At 47.4% G+C, this 26,690-nt stretch overlaps 1 protein-coding gene across 8 annotated transcripts in view; it reads right to left on the bottom strand.

Annotated features, from left to right (window-relative positions):
• Window positions 1-575: 575 nt before the first annotated feature.
• Window positions 576-26,690, bottom strand: part of MARF1 (meiosis regulator and mRNA stability factor 1) — a 39,608-nt gene continuing 13,493 nt past the window's right edge. For 5 of the 8 annotated variants that reach the window (XM_059415260.1, XM_059415262.1, XM_059415267.1 and 2 more), the window contains 17 exons: window positions 25,977-26,169; window positions 25,094-25,272; window positions 23,486-23,566; window positions 20,861-21,097; window positions 20,630-20,749; window positions 19,734-19,909; window positions 17,977-18,197; window positions 17,071-17,213; window positions 16,770-16,903; window positions 15,465-15,667; window positions 14,584-14,811; window positions 11,147-11,377; window positions 8,139-8,351; window positions 6,846-6,906; window positions 6,633-6,758; window positions 5,019-5,189; window positions 576-3,227 (listed from right to left, as the gene is read on the bottom strand). In XM_059415260.1, the coding sequence (XP_059271243.1) occupies window positions 2,983-3,227; window positions 5,019-5,189; window positions 6,633-6,758; window positions 6,846-6,906; window positions 8,139-8,351; window positions 11,147-11,377; window positions 14,584-14,811; window positions 15,465-15,667; window positions 16,770-16,903; window positions 17,071-17,213; window positions 17,977-18,197; window positions 19,734-19,909; window positions 20,630-20,749; window positions 20,861-21,097; window positions 23,486-23,566; window positions 25,094-25,272; window positions 25,977-26,169 (2,962 nt within the window). In that variant the 3' untranslated portion in view covers window positions 576-2,982. The remainder of the gene's footprint in view (window positions 3,228-5,018; window positions 5,190-6,632; window positions 6,759-6,845; window positions 6,907-8,138; window positions 8,352-11,146; window positions 11,378-14,583; window positions 14,812-15,464; window positions 15,668-16,769; window positions 16,904-17,070; window positions 17,214-17,976; window positions 18,198-19,733; window positions 19,910-20,629; window positions 20,750-20,860; window positions 21,098-23,485; window positions 23,567-25,093; window positions 25,273-25,976; window positions 26,170-26,690) is intronic. The other 3 variants (XM_059415261.1, XM_059415263.1, XM_059415264.1) reach the window with 2 other exon arrangements.

Below are 26,690 nucleotides of genomic sequence, written 5' to 3'. Positions count from 1 at the left end.
CAAGAACAGTTTCGTGTTGGAATTTTAAAAATGGCACTTCATCAAGACGCAATCTACCCCAACATTCAAGGGTCTTCTAGGTCTTTTCAGACATCTTGCAAGTGGGGTGACACCTCCCAGTGGCAGGTGTCACAGTGGCCTCAGAGGAAGGACTTCAACATGGAATTGATGAAGGAAGTCTTCTCCAAATGGGCTTATTGGAAAAGCATGCGGGGCAGTGACCAAAAAGGTAGCCTGCAGAATGGATTTCTCTCCCAGGGTGAGAGAGACCCAAGGGATGATCTCAGGTTTCTACCCAGAGGGGTCTGTGGTTACTGGATTTGCCCCACAGGTGATTCCACACCGGAACCTGGCTGGAAACCTCCGAGGGCCTGGGGTATCAGGAATGCAGACACCTGTCAGGGCTGCGGGCTCACTGAGAAGGGCCCTGAAAATGTCAGACTCCTTCACTCTCCCCAAAACAGCTGGATTTTCAGAAGGGGTGAGAAGTTGGGGAAACCCTACGTGGCAAGAGGACAGGCCTGGACTGGCTTCCCACCCCTCCCCTCAGACAAATAACACAGCACTTGGCAAACTCAAGTTTGATGCTTGCTTTGTAGTTTATTGACAACTGTTTGGTCCCAACACACAAAACAGCACTTGAACCACAAAAAAAGTGTTCTAACAAAGTAGACAGTTAAGAAAAAACATCTCTTCCCCCAAGCCCAATCCGAAACAAACAGTGCAAGATGGGAAAGGGGGTTGTGGTGATAACTTTTTATCTTTTTTTTTTTTTCTTTAAACAGATATATCTAATCTGGTACATCTTTCCACCCAGAAATAAAGAATTTCTTTGTCTTAATTCTCATTCATCATTTCATCACATCATTTAATTAAAGCCTCTGGATAAAAAAATAGATAGCAATCAGACTGTCCGTTGTGGAGTACATCACGGACAAAACGAGCTCACGCTGTCTTTATTCTCGTATCTTCCAACAGCGACGGTTGGTCACACACGCGTCCCAGACTGGCTGGCGACTCCGGCTAACGGTTGGGTTCGACCACATTCCTGGGACAGCATGAGCCCACAGGCTCCTCTCTGCTGCCCAAAGAAGCTGCTGAGGCTGTTCCTCATGACTTGTAATGGTACCTCTGAATGTTTTTAAAGTCGATCCCGCCTAGGCGAGCAAAACTAAAGTCCGAGAGTGCAAACTCAGCCTTAAGGAGTCTCAGAATAAGGCCACTGAGGTTCTCAACACCAACTTTCTCACACTGGTTAAAAACTTCTTAAAAAAAAAAAAAAAATTGCTCATCTGCATTTGACTTCTTGCCGTACTATGTCTGTAGGACAAATGCCTTCATTCGGAGAGGCTTCGCGGAGGGCCGTCTGCTTGCAAGGCTTTTCCAGGGTCGTTCCGTCTCGGCCGGGGCCACGTCTGGAGAACTGGGAATCACTGGCTTCATTTTAAAGATTTTGGGGAACAAAAACCCACCTTGTAGAAATCTCTCTGGAGCCCTTGTTCTGTGGCATTTTGTCAAAATGCTGGCTATGAAATCAGAGCCCATTTTCTGGCTTTCTAGAAATTACAAAATACAAACATTTCCCCAAAAGAAACCATCTCATAGTGGAAGACCTTATGCCCACAGGTTCTTTCTGCTCTATGAATGAATCCGCCTTTTTGCCCAACAAATACAACCCATTGTAAATGTCAGGTTTCTCCAGGAGGGGTAAGAGACCACCCGTCACCTCAAGGCGAAGGTCATTCCACAGGGCAGTGCTCTCTCAAAGGCTGGCTTTTCCCAAATGCCAACATCAGACACCACAAAAACCCAAACATGCTTCCAACAGTGAGAACTAACAGTAGAAGCAGACACTATTAAAACACACTGAGCGCTCCCCCCAACACACTCACACATAAAGCTTCCCAGCTACCAAAACCAGCTTTAAAATTACAAATACAAGGTTAAGATGATCAACCTTGGCCTTCACATGTATAGATAGAATTTCTGTCTCTTCCTAGTGGAAAGAGTATCGATATCGCTCTGGTTAAAGCACCTCGCCCCTCAACTCTGATTTGTAATTTATGCATTTCATGCATATTTTAGAAAATCAGACTCTCTTCCCAACATTGCCCCTCGACACACAGTACTGTGTGCTGGAATTCAAATGCTGACTTTAAATTCATGACATCAAGACCATTTCCTTTTCCTTAACCTAATCCGCATCACACTGGAACGTAACATAAAAGGGAAGCTTAAAACATCCTCAACTGTCTAGAAAGCTCTTACATGGCACCCGGAAGTGGAAGCAGGGTTAAAAAAAAATCTGTGATGAAGCCACATTTGTCCACTACAGACATAGCTCAATAAAACAAACAAGGCACGCTTACAAGTCACATGGAAGCCAGGAAGCTTCATATCCAACCCGAAAACACATTCTCCCCGCCTCGCCTGCCTGCCCTTCTGCTTCCGCATGAGAACACACAGGGCCGCAGAGCAGGCTCTGTGCTATCACACGCCACGCACTTGATCGGCACCGTCTGGAAACATCAGTAAGCAAAGGCTGAGAGGCTACCTTAGGCTACATGTAAGATCCAACCACGGATGTGGCTTGAATGGCAGTAAAACCACTCCCTTCCAGCTGAGTTCTTACCACCACTTTCTCCTTACAGAACACCATTACTAATTAAGAAAAATTTGGTAAGATATATTGAGGATTCCTTAACAACTGCCAGGAAGGGTTTTTTTTTGGGGGGGGGTGTTTTTTTTGTTTTTTGGTTTGTTTGCTTTTTCCAAATAATTGGGGGAGGGAAAAAAAGAAACATTTCAGCTCTAAAGCTGTGTTCAATGTCAAAGAAACCAAACATTATGGGATAAATCTGATAAGAAATTGGCTTCTAGGGGGTTTGCATTCAAACGGAAAAGGCTGTGTTTTCTGAACCCACTTTTGTGTGCAGAATCAGACAGTGTTTCCCCATCCTAATTCTATGTTCAAAACGCGAGTCAAAGCTTGGTTATAGGTGCAAAGGAAAAATTGGCTGCCAATTTTACTCTATTTTTGGGTTGCTTTTTGGCTGGGCTTTCCACGGGGTCCTTGCTGGGCAGTGACTCTGAGGTTTCCGAGGAGGGGCAGGGAGGCACCGGGACAGCTGCAGAGATGCCAGAGGAGCTGGAGTCCGAGGCTGGGTTGTTACTCTTTACTGGTACTGGAATTTCAATTTTCTCTTCTTGGTTTAAAATCATAATTTCTGTAAACACCAAAGAGCAAACACATTCAGTTCTAGGACCTGCAAGACGTGTGGGGTCTTAGTTTCTCTTGTCTCATCTCAAAAAGTATTTTTAAAATCACCCACCAAACATCACACCCATGCCGCAACTTCTGTTATCAGCTATGTGGCCAACAAGTCACGTGAGTCTGGTATTTATAAATAAAACTACACTTCAGCTCGCTCTCCCTGGGATTACAAAGTTCTAGAAAGCTCCATTTTGGGCTATAACTCAATGGGCAATGGTGTAGACATTTTTACCCCCAGTTTGGATTCTCTGCCCATTCATTTGCTCTGTCAGGTAGTTAAAGACCTATGAGCCTCATGGGACCTAACGACTTTTCCCATGAGGAGGGGCCTCAGTGTCAGGAAGCCCCGGGCCCATTCCGTTGACTGAGGGCTGTGCCCTGCATGGATCTAAGGTGGGTAGACAGGGAGAGAAATGCACAGAGGCAGAATTAGCCTGAAATATTCAGGCAGTGAAACACGGCCATTTTTCCTGCAGTGTTTGCAGGCTGCTCTTTGGCCGAGCCCCGCCTACACAGGGGGCCACTTTTGCTTCCACGAGATGTACTGCAGCTCAGACTCCCACTGTGTGTGCATGTGCAGGGGGCCCTCACACCAGAGGCGCGGAGAGGCCCGAGTGATGGAGGGGGCGCTGAGCCCCAGCTCCCTTCTCAGGCTGGCACGCAGGAGCATAGCACACAGAGCTGCCCACGCCATGTGGCATCTCTCTGTGGACCCACACATCTGCTTGAACTCACGTAGACTAAATGCACCGCAGCTGCAACCCCACAGGTGCACTGCTATCCATCTCACACCGGCTCCTGTTGTCCTTCTAGAGGAGCACACCCCTGCTTCTGTCACACACTACATCTTCCAGTGGCAGAAGCCACGTATATGTTTCCCTACCTCCTATTCTCCAGATAAACAGCCTCCGTTCCCTCACTGGGCAACACGAGGCTGCCTCTGGATTCCCCCTGGCTGCCTCTGGGGATTCCCCCTGGAACGGTAAGCGGAGTGGAGAAGCACCCCTCGTGAGACACAAAGGGGAAAAGCCTCGACAAAGCAGATGGCCACCTCTCCGGAGGCCAGGCGACACAACAGCAAGACAAGAGGCTTGGGGTTCAAATCCCAGCTCAGACACTTCCCAGTCCGGCACCTGGGGCTAGTGTGGTCCTTGGTCTGTCACCCATCCTGCAGGGCTGCGGTGAGGAGGAGGTGCGAGTGTGCCGGAAGCCTCCTCCCACCGCAACCCCCACCCCCCAGGTCAGTGCTGGCTGCAGCCAGCTTCCTGTCCCTTCTCAGCCCACCGTGCAGGGTCCAGAGCTCAAGTCACAGATGGTCTTCCCTCCCCTGCTCATTCCACCATGATGCCCCATCCCAGGGCCATCATTGACCTGTAGGCCGGACCAGAGCTGCCGTGCACGCACGTGGGCCACCAGGTGTACCCACGAGCGGCTGCACCTTTACAAAGGCAGGCAACACAAGCCCAGGAAGCCTCCGTGGGCTTCTCCACGGCCCAGCTGCGTCATCCCTCCAGACGCACCATCGTTCCTGGGCTTGGGGCTCCCCAAGGCTGCCTGGGCTATGAATCCAACTCCGCAGGAAGACCGACCAGAAAAGAGGGTCCTGAATAATCAGTGTAGGTATTCTTGTGCCTGAAAATACGGTTTCTCCCCACCTCCGTCAAACTTTTACCATACAGGCATCGTGCTTTGATTTTTTTTAACCCAGAGAGAAAAACCTCGCGACCGAAACAGCGCATCCTACCAGAACACTCCTGAGGGTGTTCCTCAAACTGAATGAGATCAGCAGACTGGAGGACCACAGGATCCGGTCTCAGCTGTGGGGACGGCAGGCACGAAGGGACAGGTGCACACAGAAGGTCCACAGGGGAGTCACTGGTCAGGCGGAGAAGCTCCTGCTCTGTCTGGTGGGGCCCTGGACAGAGAAGGCAGGCCGGGGCTCAACTCAGGACAGCAGTCTACCATGAGTCTGTGCCTGAGGCTTTCTTTCTCAGCCTTCAAGATGAAAAAGGCCAGGAAGTACTCCAGAACACAAGGTTAACAACGACAACAACAAAAACAGCAACAACAAAGCCATTAAGGGAAAGGTCTGGGTCATTCTTTGGTAAATGAAGTGCCACAAGCCAGGCTCTCCAGATTTGTGTTCAGAAACAGCAATGCCCCAAAGGGCCACACAAACACCAAAAAAGGCTCCACAATCAGGGGGAGGGGAAATTAAGTCCTGAGAAGAGGTTTAAAGTAGTTAAAAGGAGCAAAAGCTAGACCCTGGTTCTGTCACTCCCTTACTAAGTGATTCTGGGTAAGCTTTTTTTTTTGAAGATTTTATTTATTTATTTGACAGAGAAAGACACAGTGAGAGAGAAAACACAAGCAGGGGCAGTGGGATAAACATGCTTCCCGCTGAGCAGGGAGCCTGATGATGCAGAATTCCATCCCATGACCCTGGGACTAAAGGCAGACACCCAACTACTGAGCCACGCAGGAGCCCCTTGGGTAAGCTCTTTAACCTCCCAGAACTTGGGTCCCTTATTCGGAGACTGGTGGTAACTTCCCTACAGGCTGTGCTGACAGCTGAGGGCGGGGAGTTGCTTCCCATGCTTTATGAAACGTGTAATGTGTCCTCCACACAAAGGTCACAGCAACGCTTCCAATTAGCGACTTACAGAATCATACAAAGATAAAAGTCTCATATGCAGCAATGGATTCAAACGTCTTTTGGTAAAGTTACAATTGCTACAGAGCTCAAGCTAGTCAATTTCTACCTACAGAGGAAGCTCCACATAAAATCTGAGTGGATCAATGTTCTCAAGAAGGCCCTGTGACAAAGACTCTCTCCGTCCAACTTGAGCCTGGCCCTTTGAGCCCTCTTTTCCACGAGGCCTTGACCTTGGCCTTCCATGTCTGTCTGGTCCTTACCGAGCCCAGTCTTGGCAAGCATCTTGGAAGTCAGTTCTGTGAGAACTCCGCACCCCTGCTCTCTAACCAAGGCCCTCAGTCCTCCACCTCTGATGTCTTCTCCTGGTGATGTGACCCCCCGCTGACCCCGCTCTGCTCCTTAACTAAAACGTCCCTGTCCATCCTTGTACTCAGAATTAACTTCCACCTCCCTCCTTGGGTGCAGCAGAGTTGACCCAATTGCAATAGTCTTAAAATACTGTTTTAGCAAATGTTCAAGAACCTGAACCATAAAATGCTATGAAGTGCCGGCTCGTTTTTCTGTTACCAATCAAACACAAGACTGCTTTGGAGAATATACGAAGACGGCTCACTGTGGTCCTTGCCCTCACCCACTCCCCAGCCCACACCCCACCGGTTCTCCAAGAACTTCACAAGCTTGGCTGTGTTGTGCCTCGCTTACCATCGCTGCCTGCTCCAAGTTCAAGTTCCATAGCTGTGCCAGATTCAGGCACCACCGAGATGTGCTCTGTGGCCAAGGGCTGGTTTTCGCATTGGGTGGGGGCAAGCCCAAAGGAACTCAATCGACCTGGGGGACCAAGAGCAGCCGTCAGAGGGAAGAGTCAGTGGCAGAACCGGGGTTTCTGAAGCAGGGAGGGGATGGGTGCTTACTTACATTTCATGTCATTTTTTAACACTACAATTCTCTTATGACCATGTCCTTTTATCCAGACCACCTGCAGGTAAGACATACTACTGGTTAAGCAGTGGAAAAAGGAGGGGAAATAAGCCCTAAGTCCAGGAAGAATGGGACCTGTTGCGCTGACCCTAGATATCTTAGAAGTCAGAAACTAACGTCAAGGAAAATTTTTCTATACTTTCTTTAACTTTTAAAGTAACAGAAGCTGGCAGAGACATGCACCTTGTAAGAAAACATGGAGTCTAAAAATGATGAGACTCAGCTTTAAAAATATTCTTTAGGGCTCTCAGAAAGACCACCTCCCCAGCACCAGTTCTGGTCTGTCAAAAGAGACAGTTCTCACACAAGAGTCCTTCCTATTTCCTCCAGAAACTAAATATACCCTAAAAGAACTAATGGGGATGTTCCAGACCCCCCAAACTAAGCTCCTGGTCCTAATCCTGAAACAGAGTCCTCGCTCCGCCTCCTCAGCGAAGCAGGAGTGGCAGCGGAGGACCCTGGCTCCCAGCACCCCCACATGCATCAGCACCGAGTCCGGATCTCAGCCTCCCTGGGTCTTTCGCTGCCTCCTGCAATACTTTCACGCAGGTTCGGTCTCGTTATCACTCTCACCTGGGCTGGCCACATCCAGGGTCCTCGCCAAGCTCCCCCCTCCCTTCCTGCTACTCTGGACACAGCACTGACACTGGTGTTTTCAAACACAAGCCCGAGGCTCTCCACTTCTCTCCTCCAGGTCCTTCTGCTCACCTGGAGGAGCAAGGCCCTCCCCAAGTGAGCTCCCACTGCACTGGTAGGCCTCCTCCTGGTTTTTAATGCCCTCAACGTTCCACACTACTTGTCACTGCTTTGCATCTGCTTTTCCAATCCCCTCTGCCCAGACCATCCCATCTTCGTCATATAGTTCATGTCTATAAATCCTTGACATCTGGGCTCTAGAACGAACCCTGAGCCTGGGCAGGGCCCTGCCTGTGCCCCTCCTTGGGCTACCCACGGATGGCTGATCACACTGCCTTGTCACCTGCCAGGTGCCCCACTCTCCATTGCCTGACACCTTCCTGAGGAACAGAACTGCAACTTACTCACCTGGCATATACGCATTTAATAAAGGCTTGCAGAACCTAGGAGAAACGCTAGCATCATCCCTTTCATGCCAACAGTATGTCTTTCAAAATGCCTGCCATGTCATTACTCTGGCAGCATTTCCTGACTGTGTTCAGGAGAGCCTGGGGCTCTCCCGGAAGACCCCCTCCAGGCTCCAGGGACACCCACCTGTGGGATTGCTCCCAAGAGCTCCTCCACGCTGCTGCAGCCATAGGTCTCGGGCTGCAGGGTTTCTCCGACGTATTTGGTATAGGCCACGGAAAACTCATGGAGAAAAAGCTGCTGGTAGTGGTATGTATGAAGCAAAGAGCGCACGTTCTTGGCAAACAAGTAGAGGCTCGTAAGCCTCACACACTCCTCTGTCTTATCATTGGTGAAAACCTGATCCAAGAGAAAAATGCAGCATTAGAGATTCCCGAGTGGCGCGCCTGCAGGGGTCTCAGCAGGTTAAGTGTCTGCCTTCAGCTCAGGTCATGATCTCAGGGTCCTGGGATGGAGCCCTGTGTCGGGCCCCCTGCTCAGCGGGGAGTGTGCTTCTCCCTCTGCCTCTGCCCCTGAATTGTCCTCTCTCGCCCCCGCATGCTCCTCTCTCTCTCTCTCTGACAAATAACTAAAATCTTAAAACAAACAAACAAACAAACAAAGAACAAACTTCCGGAGTGACTAGTCTTGCCCCGGCTGGGGAGTCCCGGCCTCCTGCTGAGAGTAAAAAGGTACCAAATCAACTGAGCCTGGGAGGAGGGGGGCGCTCATTCAAGGATCTCCACCCACAGCAAGTGCTGCCTTAGAGCAAACTACAGTTCTCCCTGTCTGTCTCAGATGGCTGAGGTCTGGGGAAACGGCGTGTCAGAAAGGCAGGAAACTAGAAGATGTGCGGTCTCAAAAAAAAAAAGGAGACCGTAAGGAGAAGAGGCAAACCCCCAGAGTGAGAGCACTGCATCAGACAGCGGGGACGGAGGCCAACGAACCCCCTCGCCCAAAGTGGGGATCCCAGGAACTCTGTGCTGCAGGATGACATCAGTCTTCTTTAAAAAAAAAAAAAGATGGGGTGGGGGGGTTAGAAGGAAGAAACCCCAAAGCTCTTCTGTCCTCAAGTCAACAAATTTCTTTACCATAAACCTTTCTAGAGTCTTTAATGTGCACTGATAAATCTCCAAGGGAAGGGGTATTTCCCAGCCCAAGCTGGCCGCGGAAAGCCTTCTGTCTTGGGTTATCTGTTCCTGCTGCCTAGAACCACTATTCACGTAATAGATAATCAACAGAGTTTTCAAAATGTTGGATGTGATGCTGTTTTTTTTTTTTTTTCTTCTTAAGATTTTATTTATTTGATAGAGAAAGATGCAGAGAAAGGGGGGGGGGGGGGGGGGGAGAGAGTGGGAGGAGAAGCAGGTTTCCTGCGAGGCAGGGAGCCCAGTGTGGAGCTCGATCCCAGGACCGTGGGATCATGACCCGAGCCAAAGGCAGATGCTCAACCACTGAGCCACCCAGGCGCCCCCCTGTTGGATGTGATATTGTGAGGACAAACCAGAGCTGGACAGTAAAGGTGGAAAACAGTTTTTATTCAAGAACTATCCCCAATAAAAGGAAAGAACCTCAGTGCAGAATTGGGCTCCAACAAAGAGAAGTGAAGATTTATAGCTGGTGGAGGGCTGGCGGGTGTTGGTGGACGGAAAATTACCAAGACATCCAAGGTCATGGTCTAGTCTAGAAGGTGGCTCCCAGGAGCCTGGCCTGGGTACAGCTAAGGAGAGAGTTTCTGTCAATCTCTCTCAATTATTTAGTTATCCATCATATGGTTATATGGTATCAATGGGGCAACACATTTTTCCCACGTTGCTAGACTTTACTGGTTAACACCCTATTTAGAACTACTGTGTTTTGGAGGACAAAATTAGTTAGGTTTTCGGTATTAAAGTTGCTTTGGATTCATAAAATTAAGTGGTGAGGTTTTTTTCTTTTGTCTTTTTGTTTTGCTTTTAACATGGCCTAAATGGTTTTTAGGAAGCTGGGAGTTATTCTTCAAAGTTAGTTAAAAATTCAACTGTTGGGGCGCCTGGGTGGCTCAGTGGGTTAAGCCGCTGCCTTCGGCTCAGGTCATGATCTCAGGGTCCTGGGATCGAGTCCCACATCGGGCTCTCTGCTCAGCAGGGAGCCTGCTTCCTCCTCTCTCTCTCTGCCTGCCTCTCTGCCTACTTGTGATCTCTCTCTGTCAAATAAATAAATAAAATCTTAAAAAAAAAAAAATTCAACTGTTAACCTATCAGGTCCCAGTGTCTTTTTCATTGGTAAAATTTCAATGATCTTAGAGCTTCCTTTGTGGTAGTGGTCAAAATTTTTTTTCAAAGATTTTATTTAGGGGCACCTGGGGGACTCAGTCAGTTAAGCGTCTGCCTTCAGCTCAGGTCATGATCCCAGGGTCCTGGGATCAAGTCCCACATCAGGCTCCCTGCTCAGTGGGGAGTCTGCTTCTCCCTCTCACTCTGCCTGCCACTGCCCCAGCTTGTGCTCTCTCTCTCTCTGCATCAAATAAATATTTTATCTACTTGAGAGAGAGAGAGAGATCATGAGCACGGGGGAAGGGTAGAGGGAGAAGTAGACTCCCCACTGAGTAGATAGTCTGATGCGGGGCTCAATCCCAGGACCCGGGGATCATGACCTGAGCTGAGCCAGAGGTAGATGCTTAACAGACTGAGCCACCCAGGTGCCCCAGCTGGTATAATTTTTCACTTCTTGGGTCAATTTTGTTAATTTGGCAGGGGTGGGGGGTGCTTATCTACATCTGTAATATTCTTCCGTGATTCTTCTCATCTTAAGTGCTATTCTTCAAGTCTACCCGGATGACCAGCCTTCGCTTCTGACCTGTGTCTGACTGATGACAGCCCCCCAGCCACCCACACACCATCTACATCGTCAGAAAGCGCTGCCAGCAGCAAACTGCAGCCTGGCATAGCATGAAAGCACCCCATCTCAGGACTCAGGAGGCCAGGGCTTCCCCCTTACCTGGGCACTCAACTGGGCAAGGTGCCTGCACCCCTGCCCTGCCTCATATGTTCAACCACAAAACAGCTGACTGGTCCTTCCCCGCTCTACAGCCTCCAAGCCAGACCATCAGGTGACCCCGGAGCAGTTCAGCAGACCTCAGGAAGACGGCTCTACAGAACCGTTAGCACTTGTACCTCCACTAAGTAGGGCAGACTCTTCAGAAGTTCGGTCAAGGTCATGAATCCGTATTCACAGGGGTTGAGGGGAACACTGTGGGTGGTTTCGTAATGTCTCTTGAGCTCATCGACAGAAAGGTGGGCAGCTCCTTCCCAAGACATCAGCAACACCAGCAGCTGGGCAGTGAGGGCGCGCAGGGACTTGCGGTTGATCAGCTGGATCTGTTTGCCCGACTCCATGTCAGCAATCTGGGGGAACAAGAGGCCCAGGGTTTCCCAGCTCGAGAGCGGCACACCGGTTCAGCTACTGTCCTCTGGGCTAGGGAGACCAACAGAGGGAAAACCTCTACTCCCTTCTCCTACACAGAAGTGAATGCCCGAGTTTGTTTTCAGCTGCTGTGAGACACCGGAGCGGGAACTGTCCTCTCCCTTTCCGCGGGTCCACGATCAGAGTGGAGCCCTCTCTTACAGCACTCCTTCCACTCCCCTATGGAAGGAGGTAAAACTGGCCGGCTGACATGCAGTGGCCCAAGACCCTGAACTGAAGGTTGATGCACTCAAGTCGGGGGCAGTCTAGACTGCCGGCGACACTTCACAGGGCTGCTCTGCAGACCGACTCACCGCCCCCTCTGGGGCCCAGAGCAGACTGAAGGCCCACTCTGACTATAGGCCCCCGCACTTCTCTAGTCCATCATCGCTAGCCAGCAAGTGAGTATTTTCCTATCAGACGACATGTCTCACCCTTGCTTCTCAAGAAGACACAGGGTCGGGGGGGGGGGCCTTCTGGAAAAGACACAGGTGAGCACCGGGGGACCAAAGAGCAGGTAAAGAAACAAGCAAGGGCTAACCGAGAGCAGCCTTGGGCCGAGGAACAGGCTGATCTGAGCCATCCCTGGACTTAGAACCAGCAGAGCTTCAGCATGCACAAGCTTAGGTGCTGGGAGGCAAACCAAGTTTACAGTTGTCTGGTCTCCCAGCCAAGACCACAGGTCTCAGTGCCTCGGTCAGGGCTGGGTAATCAGAGGCTCGTACTCTCTGGGGCTCTGGGTTCATAATCCCAGTGGGTCCCTGGTTCAGACGCTCACCCAGAGCCAAGGCAGGAGGTTAGCGGGTAGACCCTCTACCCCACTTATCGTGGTTACAGATCCATGGAGATTTATTTCAACGAGAGATTTCCTCTGCAAACACAAGGTTTAATCAAGCAACAGATTCAAGTCTAGGGGTATCCGAGCCATATCCTCTAATGCCCAGACCATTGCTACAACTCCATTCTTTCAAGGAAAAAAAATTAAAAGTTGCCCTTTTGATGCTACTTAGAGACATCTCCCAACTCTGAACCCACGCTACACAACAGAATCAACTGCGGAGCCTATAAAAAATGCCAACGCTCAGAGCACACTGGCACTTACTACATCAGAACATCAGAGGCAGGGGTGAAGTTCGGGCATCAGCATTTCCCAGAGGCTCCTGGGAGAGGCAGCAGCAGGCTGGGAGCACACCAGAGCCCCTCCGATCCCTCCCCATCCTGACTGCTGGCGCCCCAACTCCCCACTCACTTGCCCTGGCTCTTCCAAGTGTCTGCTCACGGCTTAGACTTGCTATCGACTGGAACCCATCACTGCATCCGCACACTGGGTGACCGAGCAACAAGGAGGGCTACCCCACCGCGTGGCCTCTCCGTTCCTCATCCACCCCATCTCCAGGCACATCCTCTCCTACTCGATTCCATCCAGAACCCCACGCCCAGGTCACACTTGGGATTGCCAGCTACTGGCCACTTCCCAAGCAGCTCATGCACTCCCCACGCAAACCGCATGCGAAAGAATGTGTGGGCCAGACGCTGCGGTGGGGAGGCTGGAAAGAGATTCCAGTGATCGGCTCTGCTTCCCGTTCCCCAGCTGCACCTGCATGGACTCCCATGTCCTCCAATTCAGGGCCTCTCCCTTCTTCACACGCTCCTCTTTTGTTCACGTTGGCACACAGGTCATTAATTCATTGCCTTTCTGGTCATACTCCATAAACTCCTTTGTCCCTGGGCCTTTTCTCTGCACTGTCTGGCAAACTCCCGCCTTGAGGCCAACTGTCTGCTTTCCCCGTGCCTGCGCCAAAGCAGCCCGATGCCACTGACCCTCCCCGAGGCAGCCCTGCAGTAGCGCTACGGGTCCCACCTCCCTCCTGCAGAGCTCCCCCTACTCCCAGTTCCCCCGCCTGAGGTCCTGGCGGGTCCCAAGCACCATGACAGCCACTTGGATCTTGAATCAGGTCTCTTTCAGTCCCTCCCTCTTCTTCCCAGTCAGGAACATCAAACTTACGCAGTCACCCTACATTCTCTCCCCTCAGTCACAGTACTAGCATCAGGGCTGTGCCTCCTTCCGCTGAATGCAATTCCCAGGCCTGCCTCCCCAGGAACCCCACCCTGCCACCTTGTCTCCACTTTGTGTACTTCTCTTCCTCGAGCAGATCCTTCCCTGTGGCTCTCATAATGCTCAAGGCTCTCCACCTGGGAGCGAAGCAGCCACCAGAGCGCGCACTGGCCCACTCTGTCCTGTGCTCTCCTCGTGTGGCGCTCACACTCTCCTCCCCACGGATACACAAGCCAAAAAGCTGTCTGCATTACCTGTCACTATTGGCATGTCCTAGTCCTCCTGCCTCAACCCACTCCGTGTGCCCTTCTTTGGTCCCCACACACTGGTGCTGACCCTGTCCTGGCCCGCCACACTAAGTCCCCCCACTAGCTAGGCCTGAAGGTCACATTACTTAGTCCCTCCCTCACCCGTCCTCCCAGCGGGTGGCACTGGGAGCAGGCCACACTCCTGGTGTCCTTCCTGCTCTCCGGCAGCTCCTTCTCTGTCTCCTGAGAAAGTTTTTCTCCCTTTAATCACACAGCACATAAGGGGCTGACCCCAACTAGGTATGTTTTCCCTTTCACGGCTCCCTCCTTATAGTGAGTTTTCTTGGTCCTGTGCAGGAAGCAGCCTGAGACTGTCCAGCTGCTCTGCCTAGGATGGGGAGGGTCAGCTCAGCCCCGGGCAGCAAGAGGAAGTTACCCTCTCCAGTTGTAAGCCTGGCCTGCTCCTAAATCTACTCAAGTGGGTCAGAATCCGGAAGGGCTGTAACCTGTGATTCCAGTTTCCCCACACTGTCAGAGACCACAATCGGCTTAGAAGGATACTCCTGAGAAGAAACAACCTCAGATAAAACAGAGACCTCCTCAGCTCAGAGAGACATTACTTCCGCAAGGCCTCGAAGAAACACACCAGAGCAAGACCAAAACTCTCCAAACCAAAGTCCTCTCCTACTACCTAGTAATGCATTAATGGCACACGAAGCACTCACTTCCTGTGAAGAGAGAACCAGCGCTGGGGTGAACAAGGAAATGCTAAGCACAGGTAAGCATCCCGGGGAAGATGCTGCTGTGGCCACATTTTCATCCATAAAAACAAAGATCTGCTCACCTTTACCACATGGCAGAGTTTCTGTGTTAAAGCCGAAACTGAACTGACATCATAGTCTTGGAGACGAAATGTGTAACCGAAAGTTTTAGCGTATTCTGTAAGCAGATCTGTCATCATAAGGCAGTTGTCCTTCTGGGACCGAAGGAGTTTGACGAACTGGGCAGCCAGAGCTTTGACTCGTTCCACCTCTGTCAAAGTGAGGATTTTTTCTTCTCCGCATTCCAATACCTTGGAAAACACGCAGGGAGGAGGAAGGCAACAGTGAACCAGTTCGGACTGTTCACGGAATTCCAGGGCACGTAAACATATACACTTAGTAACTGAGAAGCACTCGGGGGGCTCTTCTGTGAATACAGAGCTTCAGTTTTGCAAGATTTTAGTACCACTGAAATGCACACTTAAAAAAGGGTTAACGAGGTAATGTGTATTTTATCACCTATGAGAAAAATTTTAAAAGTTCTTGAAGGGTCAAAAATAGTAATACGAATAAAATCAACAACAGAAATCTGGTTCAACGTCACTCAACAGCCAAGCATTCACATCACCTCACAGACTCATCCCCACTGCCAACCTGAGAGATTCAAGAAGTATGGCACTAACAGAAGAATATTCCATTTAAGAAATCAAACTGTTTAATCTTTTTTTTTTCAGTAATTACCCTGAAACAAATTTAAAGAATAATTTCTTTATTAAAGTTTAAAAACACACATTTACCTAGAAATACTAAGTACTGAGCCAACAACAAAGCTTCTCTGATCAAAATATTGAAGGTTTCCCTCCTATTTCTTAACTCCCTATTCCCAGGAAAAACAGACCTGGAAAAGAAAAATTTCCCCCCATATGTTGCTCAGAAAAGGATAACTGGAAACCTCTTCACTCACTTGTAAAATATCAGGTATGGCTTCAAAAAGTTCAAGTAGTTTAGTAAACCCGTAGTACGCGAGCTTGCACTGCCGGCCAAAGTGGTGGTGGTAGGAGGGAATAAACTTGTTAAAGGGCATCCGGAAGTGCGGCTGATGCCGCAGCAAATCCACAACATCCTTGGAGAACTGTTTTGTCCTTTCTATTTCATCTTGGGTACGCTCTTAAAAAAGAAAAAACAAATCACAGTTTTCTTCCATTCATCTGTGTCGAACCTGACTGCTGTATTAGTCCTATGCACAGATGACAAGAGATACCATCTCTGCCTTCCAAACACATGCAACCTAAAATAAACACGTTCATGTTCTCTCTCTGCAGAATGGTTTTCAAACTCAGTCAAGGGCACAGCACCAGGAAGCCAGGAGACTACTACGGTGTACTATGAAAGACACATACATACACCCCCATGTAGTTTCGCCTTACAAGCTAGGTGTATTTTCTCTAGCTCTCCATCCCTCACTTCTATCCCGTATATATGCACATGACATACTTCCAGGTCTCTGTACTTGAAAGAGTAACCAAGAAATTATTTCTGTAAAGTTGCATTTCTGAAAAGCTACACATTTTTTGTGCCTTCTAATCTTCGGTTAAAATTGCTAGCAGGACAGAGTATCAGGCAACAAAAGTTTATCAAAAACATAGGGGAGAAAAAGCTTCAACTGCAATTTTTGCTTCTATTAATTTTTAAATCAGAATCTGGAAGAATGACATGACTCACTCCAAAAGCTTTCAGAGATTATGATTTCACGAACAGGAGTGTTCTGCAGGAACACAGGTTAGGAATCACGGATTAATAATACTGGGAGAACATGGCAGTAGGTACACGTAACTTTACTTATCTCAGCTCCCAGAGCTTAATCAGAAGGACCAAAATGAGAAAGTCAAAACATTTGCTTGGATCTTCTTTCTTTCTCAAGAGTGCACAGTCAAGTAGCTCAGTTAAAGAGGAGACAAGCAACAGCCATGGTAACTGTCTCTCAGCTGGATAATTATGGGGCCAACAGCCACAGACAGGCTGAAGAAGGCGTTTCAAGAAAGTGCTGCTTATGCCCGTCTTTCCCCTACAGTGAATTCTAAAAACCTAGCTTGCTTTTCTTGTTGGCAAGTGGCCGCACCTGCTCTGAAGAACCCCAGATCCAATGTACCTCGATAGTTCTCACGATGCACTTTCCACGGAATCTTCAGGAACCATGGAGGCGGGGAAAGGTCATAGGATTCCTTGTTAAGATACACAACGGTCGAACAGCACATTTAGGTCAACATACCTCTCTTGGGGATACAAATCACCATTTCATTATCTTGTTGGGACAAGCAGATCGTTGTGTCTGGGATTTCTGAGACAATATCGATCAACTCACAAACACCATATTCGGTGACATCCCAGTCTTTTGAGAAACACCTAGAATTCAACCAGGGAAGTAGGTAAAGAATCAGAAATATCACTTGCAATCTTCCTCAAAAATCCTAAACAGAAAACGCTGGATAATGATTTTAAATGTGTGGGAAGAAAAAGTGTTCTGAAGTATGTGCTTTCTTTTTTGACCCCCGCCCTTCTCATCAACTCACCAATGATAAGCCTGTGAAAACTCCCTCACAATGACCTGTTTGCTGGCTTGGGATTTGAGAAGTTTTAGTAAATCCTGAGTAAAGCGCTTCACCTGGGCCCTGTGGGTAAGGGTCAACAGACGTTTGGAGCCCATTCCGAGAATCTGCAAATCAAACACTTTGATTATTTATACTTGTCAGACCTTGGCACGTACTGACTCTCTGGGTGATGGCATTCCCTCTCTCTCCTGTTACCCGTCTTGGAGAACAAGTCCTTTTATGTATGGGATCTGCATTTTTAAATACATGTAGGTCAACAGAATGCAGATGGTCAAAATGAACGACTGTCAAGTGCCAGAGGTCCCTCCCCCGTTTTGTTTGCCCTTTATACCCCTTCCCAACTAGTCATGAGTACGGAAATAAAAAGCCCATTATTAATCTGGGCAACTAATTTCTACTAAATTTCAACTAAATGCAACTACTAATTTCAACTAAACTCTACAAAAGACAGCCCAGGTGTTCCAGGCCAGTTTGTAAGCTGGAAGCTGTTTTATGGGTAAGAAGCTATGGAACAAGCTAAATTAATAGGGTCAAGACTCCTTAGGAACCAACGCTAGGCTCCAGCCCAGGAGCTGGTCTTTAACTCATTGATGAGAGCTAAGCCCATGTTCATGGCAGCTCCTCTGTAAGAGTGAACAATCCTGGAGAGTCCTGAGCTAGGAAGAGGAAGGTCAGTCTACAGAGATTAGAAGGAAAATACTCTCAGTGCTCTGAGGGGTTCCGTTTTTATGTTTAAACTCACAGTTTTCTAGAAAAACTGAGAAGCCACCCCGAATGAGGTTACCAGCTATTCTGTTTCCCTGAAGGAGCCGAGGCCATAGAGGAACGTTCCGGTCATTAAGCAAATAATCCTTAATCCTTCCTTACCTGCAATACGTGAGGCACGGCTTCCAATAATTCTATCAGCTTGGAATATCCATAGTCTGATACCCGACACTGCTTTGCAAAATGGTGGTGGTAAGATGGGATGAAATTACTGATGGGGATGACACAGGACGGCTGGCTCTTCAACAGGTCGATCACTTCCCTGCTGAACTGGATCAGCTGAGGGTTGCCCACAGGACTTTTAGAACGCAGAAGCCAAGGATCTAGACGGGGAGAGAAAGAGAACATGCCTGAGACAGGATCTCACCCCTGAAAGAAAGCCAACTAACTTCGCCCTCCCTTGCCTCAGCTCAACCATAACCAAGGAGATGAGACCAAAGGGCCGCTGTACTTCTCAGCATCTACACTCAGGTCCCATATAATCTATGGACAAGCACAACTTCTTCATGGGCTGGCAGATGCTTTACCACTACTTCTCAAAGTTCTGTAGTCAAAGTAAAGCATAGGTCAGCAGAGTGTTAACTTAAAGCAGAATTACACAGAAGGTTTCCAGCTTGTAAACTGGTTGTATTTCAGAGGTTCATTTGGACTTGGTCCCATGGAACATACTTTCCGACAGAAACAAATTTACAAATGGGGAGCAAGCAGGTAGCCCAGAAAAGTCTAATTAACCTGTAGGGAAGCCGAAAACATCGTGCAGGAAACCATGGAAAGCAGTAACGTAAAACCTGCCGATATAAAACTAAGAAAGAGATTCTTGTATTTATCTTGAATGTCCATGTAATTAAGAAAAAGTTTTAATTATGAAAGTATAATCCAATGGAAATGTTTCTACAAGACTAATAGACTGACGACAAAAGAGGAAGAGAAAGAGCACAGTGCATGGGAGCCTGAGCAGTCTAGGACTGAGGGGAAAGGCAGGAGAAGGTGGTAAGCAGCTGATACAAATGTTTCTCCTTCCCTGGTAATCCTTGGGGGGGGGGGGGGGGTAGGCGCATAGGAGGAAGTGGTCAGGGTCAAAAAGAAGGAAGTGTCCTTAGGCAGGCAACAATATTCAGCCCCATTCACAAGTGGTAGGATTAACACCTGCAGCCTGGGAGGAGGCCTGGAACTCACTCACTCACCCAAAGCTAGGTTTACATTTCCTGGTCCTTTACACGGAAAGCTAAATCTGTTTTCACATTTATCCAAGTCACAAACATTGACCAAAACAAATTTCAAAGATAAACCTGCATTTAGCAGTATTTCTTTCAAATACGTTGAAACCATTTTTTATTTTTATTTATTTATTTATTTATTTATTTATTTTTAAAGATTTTATTTATTTATTTGACAGAGAGAAATCACAAGTAGATGGAGAGGCAGGCAGAGAGAGAGAGGGAAGCAGGCTCCCTGCTGAGCAGAGAGCCCGATGCGGGACTTGATCTCAGGACTCTGAGATCATGACCTGAGCCGAAGGCAGCGGCTTAACCCACTGAGCCACCCAGGCGCCCCGAAACCATTTTTTAAAAAGGCCGGTCAACTGACGAACCAAAAAGCTTCACAAAATTAGGTGGATCTAAAGGTGTTTGTAACAGTGAAATGTGGCTTTTAAACTTTTTTTACAGAATTTATGCTGGAACTTGCAAGACATCTGGTTCTGTCAGACCTTCAGCACCTTGGAGAAGTTTCAGTTTTTACAACAGCCGACATTAACGGTGCTTCGCGCTTGGCAGACAGTGCTGCCATGCAAGACAAAAGCCAACGGCTTCCTCTCCCAGTGGCTGGTGGCTCAGAACACCCCAGGGCCTGCCTCCTACCTGTGTTTGGAGGCGGGGGCTTGTTGTGGATCCATCTGACCACTTTGATGCCACTCTGCGCAGTGGCAATGTTTACTCCCGGAACGCAGGTGACGAGGTGTTCTAAGGGAACACCCGCTTGATTCTCCTGCACTACTTCCAGCTCGCCAAACTCTGCAGCGTAACAATCTGGAAAGCTGAAGTGGGGGACAGGGAGGCTAATCAAACTAACGGAAAAGCAAAGCACCTGCTACACAGAAATCTTTATTTGAATATATCCACTCATAAATCCTTTCTCCTTAAATCCTCAGGATCTGGGTTTGAACGTGAAAATTCAGGTCCCAGGGACAGGGAGGCCATCACCATGGCACTGACCTCTTTGGCGCTGAGGATACCAGAAGTACCCAAACAGTGTTCCAGCACAGGGGGGTGAGAAATAAGGTACCTGGGTTCCAAGCGCAGTTATTTACCTGCTTTAAGGTATCAGTGGCTTTAAGGCAAACGGACTTTAGGGCCCATGTTGGCCCCTATAGTAAGTCTACCTGGCCCCGGGATGCTTACAGGCCTTCTGAAGAACACCTCTCTCTCAAGCTTTACAAGTTACTGCTTGAGGTGTGTGCACTCTAGCAGCACACGCACATACTTCTAGAACAGCGCTTACACTAATCTCATCTCTGTGGGGAAGAAATGTTCCTATTCGTTGCTTATGTTTCTAAAAATCTGCACACACACAAATTTTTTTGTGGAAATACCAAGCAAATGCATCCCATTTCAGATATACTTTGACTGCAAGTCACCAAAAATGTTAGGATGAGGCATTCTAGGATACTCGCTTGGGACAAGGGGTGGGCAGGGGGCAGACTTTCTAGAAAGAGGAGAACCAAAGCATCGTATCTCGGTGGCTTTGACATGTTCACCTTAACAAAGGCACGGTGCCCTCGTGTGTCTGCAGAAGACTGTGAACCTGGGGCGCAAACGTCTTCAAAGAGAGAATCACAAAAGGAATCTTATACGAGTCTGGATCAAATTCATGTTCACTACAGAAAAGAGAACACAAGAGTTGGCTAAAACATTTGCAAGGTAATTTTAACAGATATTCCGTGATCTTATGCACAAGGATGATTTCTAAAAGGAAATGAGTGTTATACCTGAAGTCCTTATTGGAACAATGCTGTCTGCAGACAGGCTCGTGATATTCTAACTCTTCAAATATAATTGGGCTGCAATTTGTCGAGGAGCCGTCGTGCGACTGGGAAGACCCCAAGGGGCTCTGCCGGGCCTGACTGCTGGGGAGGAGACACACCAGTCTGCCATTCCCTTGCTCACGGATTGTGACCGTGTCTGTTAATTTATATAAATCTGACACATTCAACTTGTGTCCAAACCTAAAAGTGAGGAAAAGGAGAGATACACTGACTTAGAACATTTTTCGTTGGTTACACAGAAATGCCTGTGTATCTGATGCAATAAGGAGCTACTGCCAAAAATGGTTCCTCTGTCTCCTCAAACGTAAAACTGGAATAATTCTACTATAAATTCATTCACTACCAAACCAGTAATGCTTGGCAATTCTTCAAGTCACCTCTGGCACACTGCCCCTTAGTCACTATGTCATTTGGTGCTTATTCCTCGAACCCTAAAGTTTCTATAAATGATCTCACCTAATTTCCTGAGATGGAAAGCTATAGGATATGACCTCTTAACTCAGCTCCCCACAACTGGAAATCCCTCTGGATTACCTACCCCTCTCCCCATCTCTGCTCTCCTCCCTCAGAAGAGGTATACTCATTTTCAGCTACTCCTTCCCCTCATCTATGCCTCAACCTCATTTCCAGAGGGTCAACTCCTCAATCATCCCCCCGACGCAGGTCTCTTACACATGGAACTTAAAGGCACCCGCTCAGAAGGCAGAAAGATTTGAGTTCACATCCTGACCCAGCCTGTGTGGCCTCAGTCACCTTGGTTCTAGAACCTTCTAGAACCTTCTAGAACCAAGGTGACTGAGGCCACACAGGCTTAGCTTTTCCAAATGCAAAATGGGAAGATAATACCCACCTCACAGGGTTGATAGGAGGATTAAATGTTATGTCTGGAAAGAACCTGGCACACATTAAGTGCACATCTGCCACTCCACTGGTTTCTTCCCAGGGCCCTACACTGATGCTCAGACCAAGTTCGGCCTCACACCCTCGCCCTCACTCAAGCTGTCTGCTCCTGCACATAAACACCCCTGGTGCTCTCGCTCAGTCCTGTAACCTTGTTATACTTCTAATGGGAACAGCTGCTCTCTCAGGAGCTGCTCTGCCATTTTACCATCCAGTCTGTCAGCCTGTTGCCCCCAGATTTTACCCACAGGGCTCTGTAGGGATGGCTCTCAAGTCACCAAGCAGCCTCCTCCTCCCAAACCTCGTACCATCCCCCCATGTCCCGATGTCACTCTCACCTCTGGGTTCTCTCCCGCTTCCTGTCCCTCGTGGCATTTCATCCAGTTCTACCTTTCTCTGGGTTGCCTCTCCCTCCCAATCTGCTCCCCTATCCCACGATCCCCTTTAGGAAAATAACTGCCACATCTTTCTATCTTCAGTGTCCAAAAACCAAGGACAAAAATTCACTGCACCTCCTGAACATGCTTTCTTTATTTCTCCATTTCTTTTTTTTTTTTTTTTTAAAGATTTTATTTATTTATTTGACAGAGAGAAATCACAAGTAGATGGAGAGGCAGGCAGAGAGAGAGAGAGAGAAGCAGGCTCTCCGCTGAGCAGAGAGCCCGATGCGGGACTCGATCCCAGGACTCTGAGATCATGACCTGAGCCGAAGGCAGCGGCCCAACCCACTGAGCCACCCAGGCGCCCTATTTCTCCATTTCTGATTCAACCATACAACCATCCGCCTAGTCCATCTGGGGCAAAAAAACCCACTCAGAATCGAAACAACCTCTACTGTTTACCTCTCCTTCCATGCAAAACTAGTCACCAAGTCCTGACTCACTGACAACTCAAACTTCGGTATTCCTACAGCATCCGCCCAGGTCTGGGGACTTGGTGTGGCACTGTCCCTCCGTCTCCCTCTCTGCCCTGTCCATTCCACTTCCGACGGTACCGTCACCAGAAAAGCTTTCCGGAAGCACGGTTCCTGCACCCTCACCTCCCCTTCCCTCCTCCACAGAACAGGGCTCCCACGGTTCAGAGACTAACGCTCCCGGCTCCTTGTTCCTTTCATCCTCATACCATTTTCTCCTCCCTGCACTTCCTTTATGACAGTTTTCTTTGTTCTAGAATGATCTGTGAATGTTTTCTCTTCTGTTCCAGTCATAAAGTCCTCAGGGACAAGGGTTGTGTCCTCCCAGCTCTGCGCCCTCCACAGAGCCCCACACTTTCATTCCACTAGTACCTGCTAAGTGCCTGCTAAGCCCTGTGCACTGACGAGACTGTCCTTAAATCCTTGCTGTCCAGGAGCTTATGGTCTAGAAGGTGCTCAAAAATGTTCACTCGATGAAGAACAAAACTCATCAGTCAAATTGGAAAAAAAAAAAAAAAGCACAGCTTTAGGCACTGAGGTCTAAATTTGCTAAAAACAAAAGATGTTTTTAAGATGTATGTTAGAACTGAACTCTGAACTTGAATACCACTGCTTTTATGTCTTTTCCTCCACCGGGCCGGTGCAGAGCGGCTACCACAGTTTTACGCCAATCACCAATCAATATAAGAATTCTGGAAACTGCCAATAAGTACAGACTAGATCAATGAGAAAAAAAATAAATAAACCTAACTTACTTTTTCTCATAGATATCTGTAAATTTAAAAAGAGGCAGACAGCAGGCAGGGGCATCCTGAAGAATAGACATTGTTTCTGCACTGTAAAACAAAATTTCACTTTGTGAGAGATGTTTTTGGACATCAACAGAGGATTTCCAAGTTGTATCTAAAAAACTGAGCTCACATAATTAACACAAATTACAGCTGACCCTTGAACAACTTCACGAGTTGGTGTTCTTATGGATTTCTTTTGATAAAGGCAGTACAGTCCTGTAAGTGTATGTTCTCTTCCTTGTGATTTTAGTAATGTTTTCTTCTATCTTACTTTATTGTAAAAATACAGTATGTAACGCATGTAACATACAAAACAGGTGTTAATCAGGTGTATGTGTTACCAGTAAGGCTACTGGTGAACAGTATGCAATTAGTAGTTAAGACTGTGGGGAGCCAAAAGTTGTGTGTGGAGTTTTGACTGCATGGGGACAGGGTTGGCACACCAACCCCTATGTTATTCAAGGGTCCGCACAACATAAATTTACCAGTTTCTGTTATGTCAAAATTAATTTTCCGTAAAAACTTAAATAACTTTAGGGACAAGGTGATTAAAGAATATAAAAATCAGACACAAGCATAGGGCTTCTCACACCTGTGTATCAGAAGAATGCTGACTACTCTGTGAGACAAACACCCTGTTGACTCAGAGTAAAAGAACAGCTTGAATGTTTCCTGCCACGTTGTGGTTCACATAGTTCATGAACTCCACGTGGGAGTGAATTCCCACAGTTGAGGATACAGAACTGAATACAATATATCATCCCAACTATGGTCTTAAAAACCAAAAAGGCAGCCAAAAGCAGAGAGAAAACAAAAAGGCAAACTGTTGAATGATCTGGCTTTGAGCCACAGGATTATGGTTTTTCTCCCCCTCTTCTTTTATGTTTCTGACCTTTCCAAAGTTTCTTCCATGAGTATTACTTTTATTCTAGGGGATAAAAACTAATTTAAAATAATGGTGAAGTACATGTCACATAAAAATACCTTTAAGAATTCAAAAAGATTTTTTAGAATTGAGTTCTGTTTTATTTGTTTCCCCCAAAACAGGGAGAGCCGAAGAATCACCAAAGTGCATTAAGAATAAAATCACGACCAGATTTCTACAAGTGACATAATCACAATGCAGGCTTACGGAGTGTCTATTTGATATTAAGCATCTACCTGTAGGTTGAGAGCTTGGAGCTTGGTAGACCTACCCTTTACAAACCAACCAACCTTCTCCCAAGATTTGGAGGTAGTATTTCACACTTTCCAGGCTTATAAACTTTTATCATAGAGGGCTACTATTTTTAGAACCTGTTCTGGCTATGTGGTGTATTATTTTACTCCTAACTGCCTGCCAAGTTTAAGCTGTACTTCACCTTTGAGTAGTGACTTGAACAACAGTCGAATTATTCTAACTAGCTTCTTGCTGACTTCCAGCTTATCTCTAAGCTCTATCGATTAACAAATAAACATTACTGCATATGTAATCATCTAAGAGGGCTGGGAAAATGATCGAATCTATTTTCTTATTTCTAAAATTGTTTCTGGGCCAAATATTATTTCCTGAAATAAATGGTTTGTTTTTACCTCAGTAAAGAGAGTGATTTATTAGCAGCTCCTGTGGCAAGTGAGACCAGGATCTTCTTGCTGCCAATTTTGTATCTGTGGAGGCTATTCACCGCACTGATTGCTTCTTGTAAGTTCTCCATCTGAACAACAGCCTTGAGCTGATAATCTGTATGGGGGCTGAGCTCAACACTCTTCACCTACAGCAGTAAAAAGGAAAATGGAATGCTATGTCTACCCAGAACCCTGTCATCTTAAAACTGAAGGTGAATTATTAGGGAACATGTTTGCAGACTTCCGTGCTTCTGTGAGGGAATCTGTCCGAACTCTAGACTTTTGTCAAGCAAAACCTAAGTGAACTAGGACGGGGTGACCTTCGGGGATATGAAACGGGCCTGGCCTGCCCGCACACTCCTGTGCACACAGTACTCCCATGCAGGCTCAGGAGCCAATATGTGGTAGGAGTCTTGGGGGTCTTCTCTGGACCCTGCAAACATCTGGGGGCATAGCTATTTAATAATCTGGAAAAGGTGCACTTCTAGCAAACAGCACCTATAAACTGCATTCATACAGAAAGATGTTAACAAAAGCAGCCAATATTATTTCAGAATCCTATTCCTGTATTCTAGCAGTCAGAGCTAAATAAAATCCATCAGCGTTTTATTTCCCAAAGTGCCACTTAAATCTCTGCCCATGACCACAAGTGCTTCTTCACTAGGTCTCTTGCTCTCTGGGGCTATGTCCTAAAAACTGGAGACATAGTATCACCACGAGCAGACCACACAAAAAACTCATTCAGTAATCCTCATATCCTGGCTGTAGTTAAGTGTGTTGAAAGACATGCTCTCGACTTAGAGGCTAGCGCAGGGTAAAAGAAAGGCAGGAACGAGAGAGAAAAGGTTACCTTGCCGTGCCTAGAAAACGCTTCCTGCATGAGCTGTTGCAGCTCCTTCCGGGACAATCTGTAGTCGATGTTGCTGATCTGGATGTCGGCACCATTTGCAAATGGGTCTGGGCTGTCGGCACCAGTGCTCGGATTTGCAATGTTGAAAGCAAGTGGGGACGTTCTGTTTAAAAGGTTTGGAGACATACTCCTGCTTAAGACATACATACTGAATTATTTTTAAAAACCGTGGTTCTACTTACTTCGTTCATATCATTCAGGATTTGTTTGAATCTATACAAAGGAACAGCTTTCCACAAAACAAACAAACTGAATATTTGGTATTTTGTTTTGTTTTTAAATATTTGGTTTTCAAACGTATGTTTATCTTAAATATACACAGATTTATTGTCAGAAGTACCACCCGTTGGCCCCTTATTGACCAGTACATGATTTAGTATCAAATATCCTTTCACTGGATTATTTAAAACTACAGACAAAATATAGGTTGGCCTAATGAATTAATTTTCCACTTGGAGTATTTGTTCTTGGTTAATTAGCCTGTGAGACTAATGTAAGGCACTTAACCTCTCCCTGGCTCTGAAAACACTAGATATTCTTGCTCATGTGCTGTAGTCTTTCTCCACATCAGGAAAACTTTCACATGTATCCTAAAATGTAACTTTACAAATCTAAAGTCACTTTCTGGAGGGAGCCTTCACCAACTTAGCAGAA

The sequence above is a fragment of the Mustela nigripes genome, chromosome 11 (assembly GCF_022355385.1).
Source record: "Mustela nigripes isolate SB6536 chromosome 11, MUSNIG.SB6536, whole genome shotgun sequence".
NCBI classification, from domain to species: Eukaryota; Metazoa; Chordata; class Mammalia; order Carnivora; family Mustelidae; genus Mustela; species Mustela nigripes.
The sequence above is the reverse complement of the archived record's forward strand: the minus strand, read 5'-3'. Positions and strand labels throughout refer to the sequence as shown.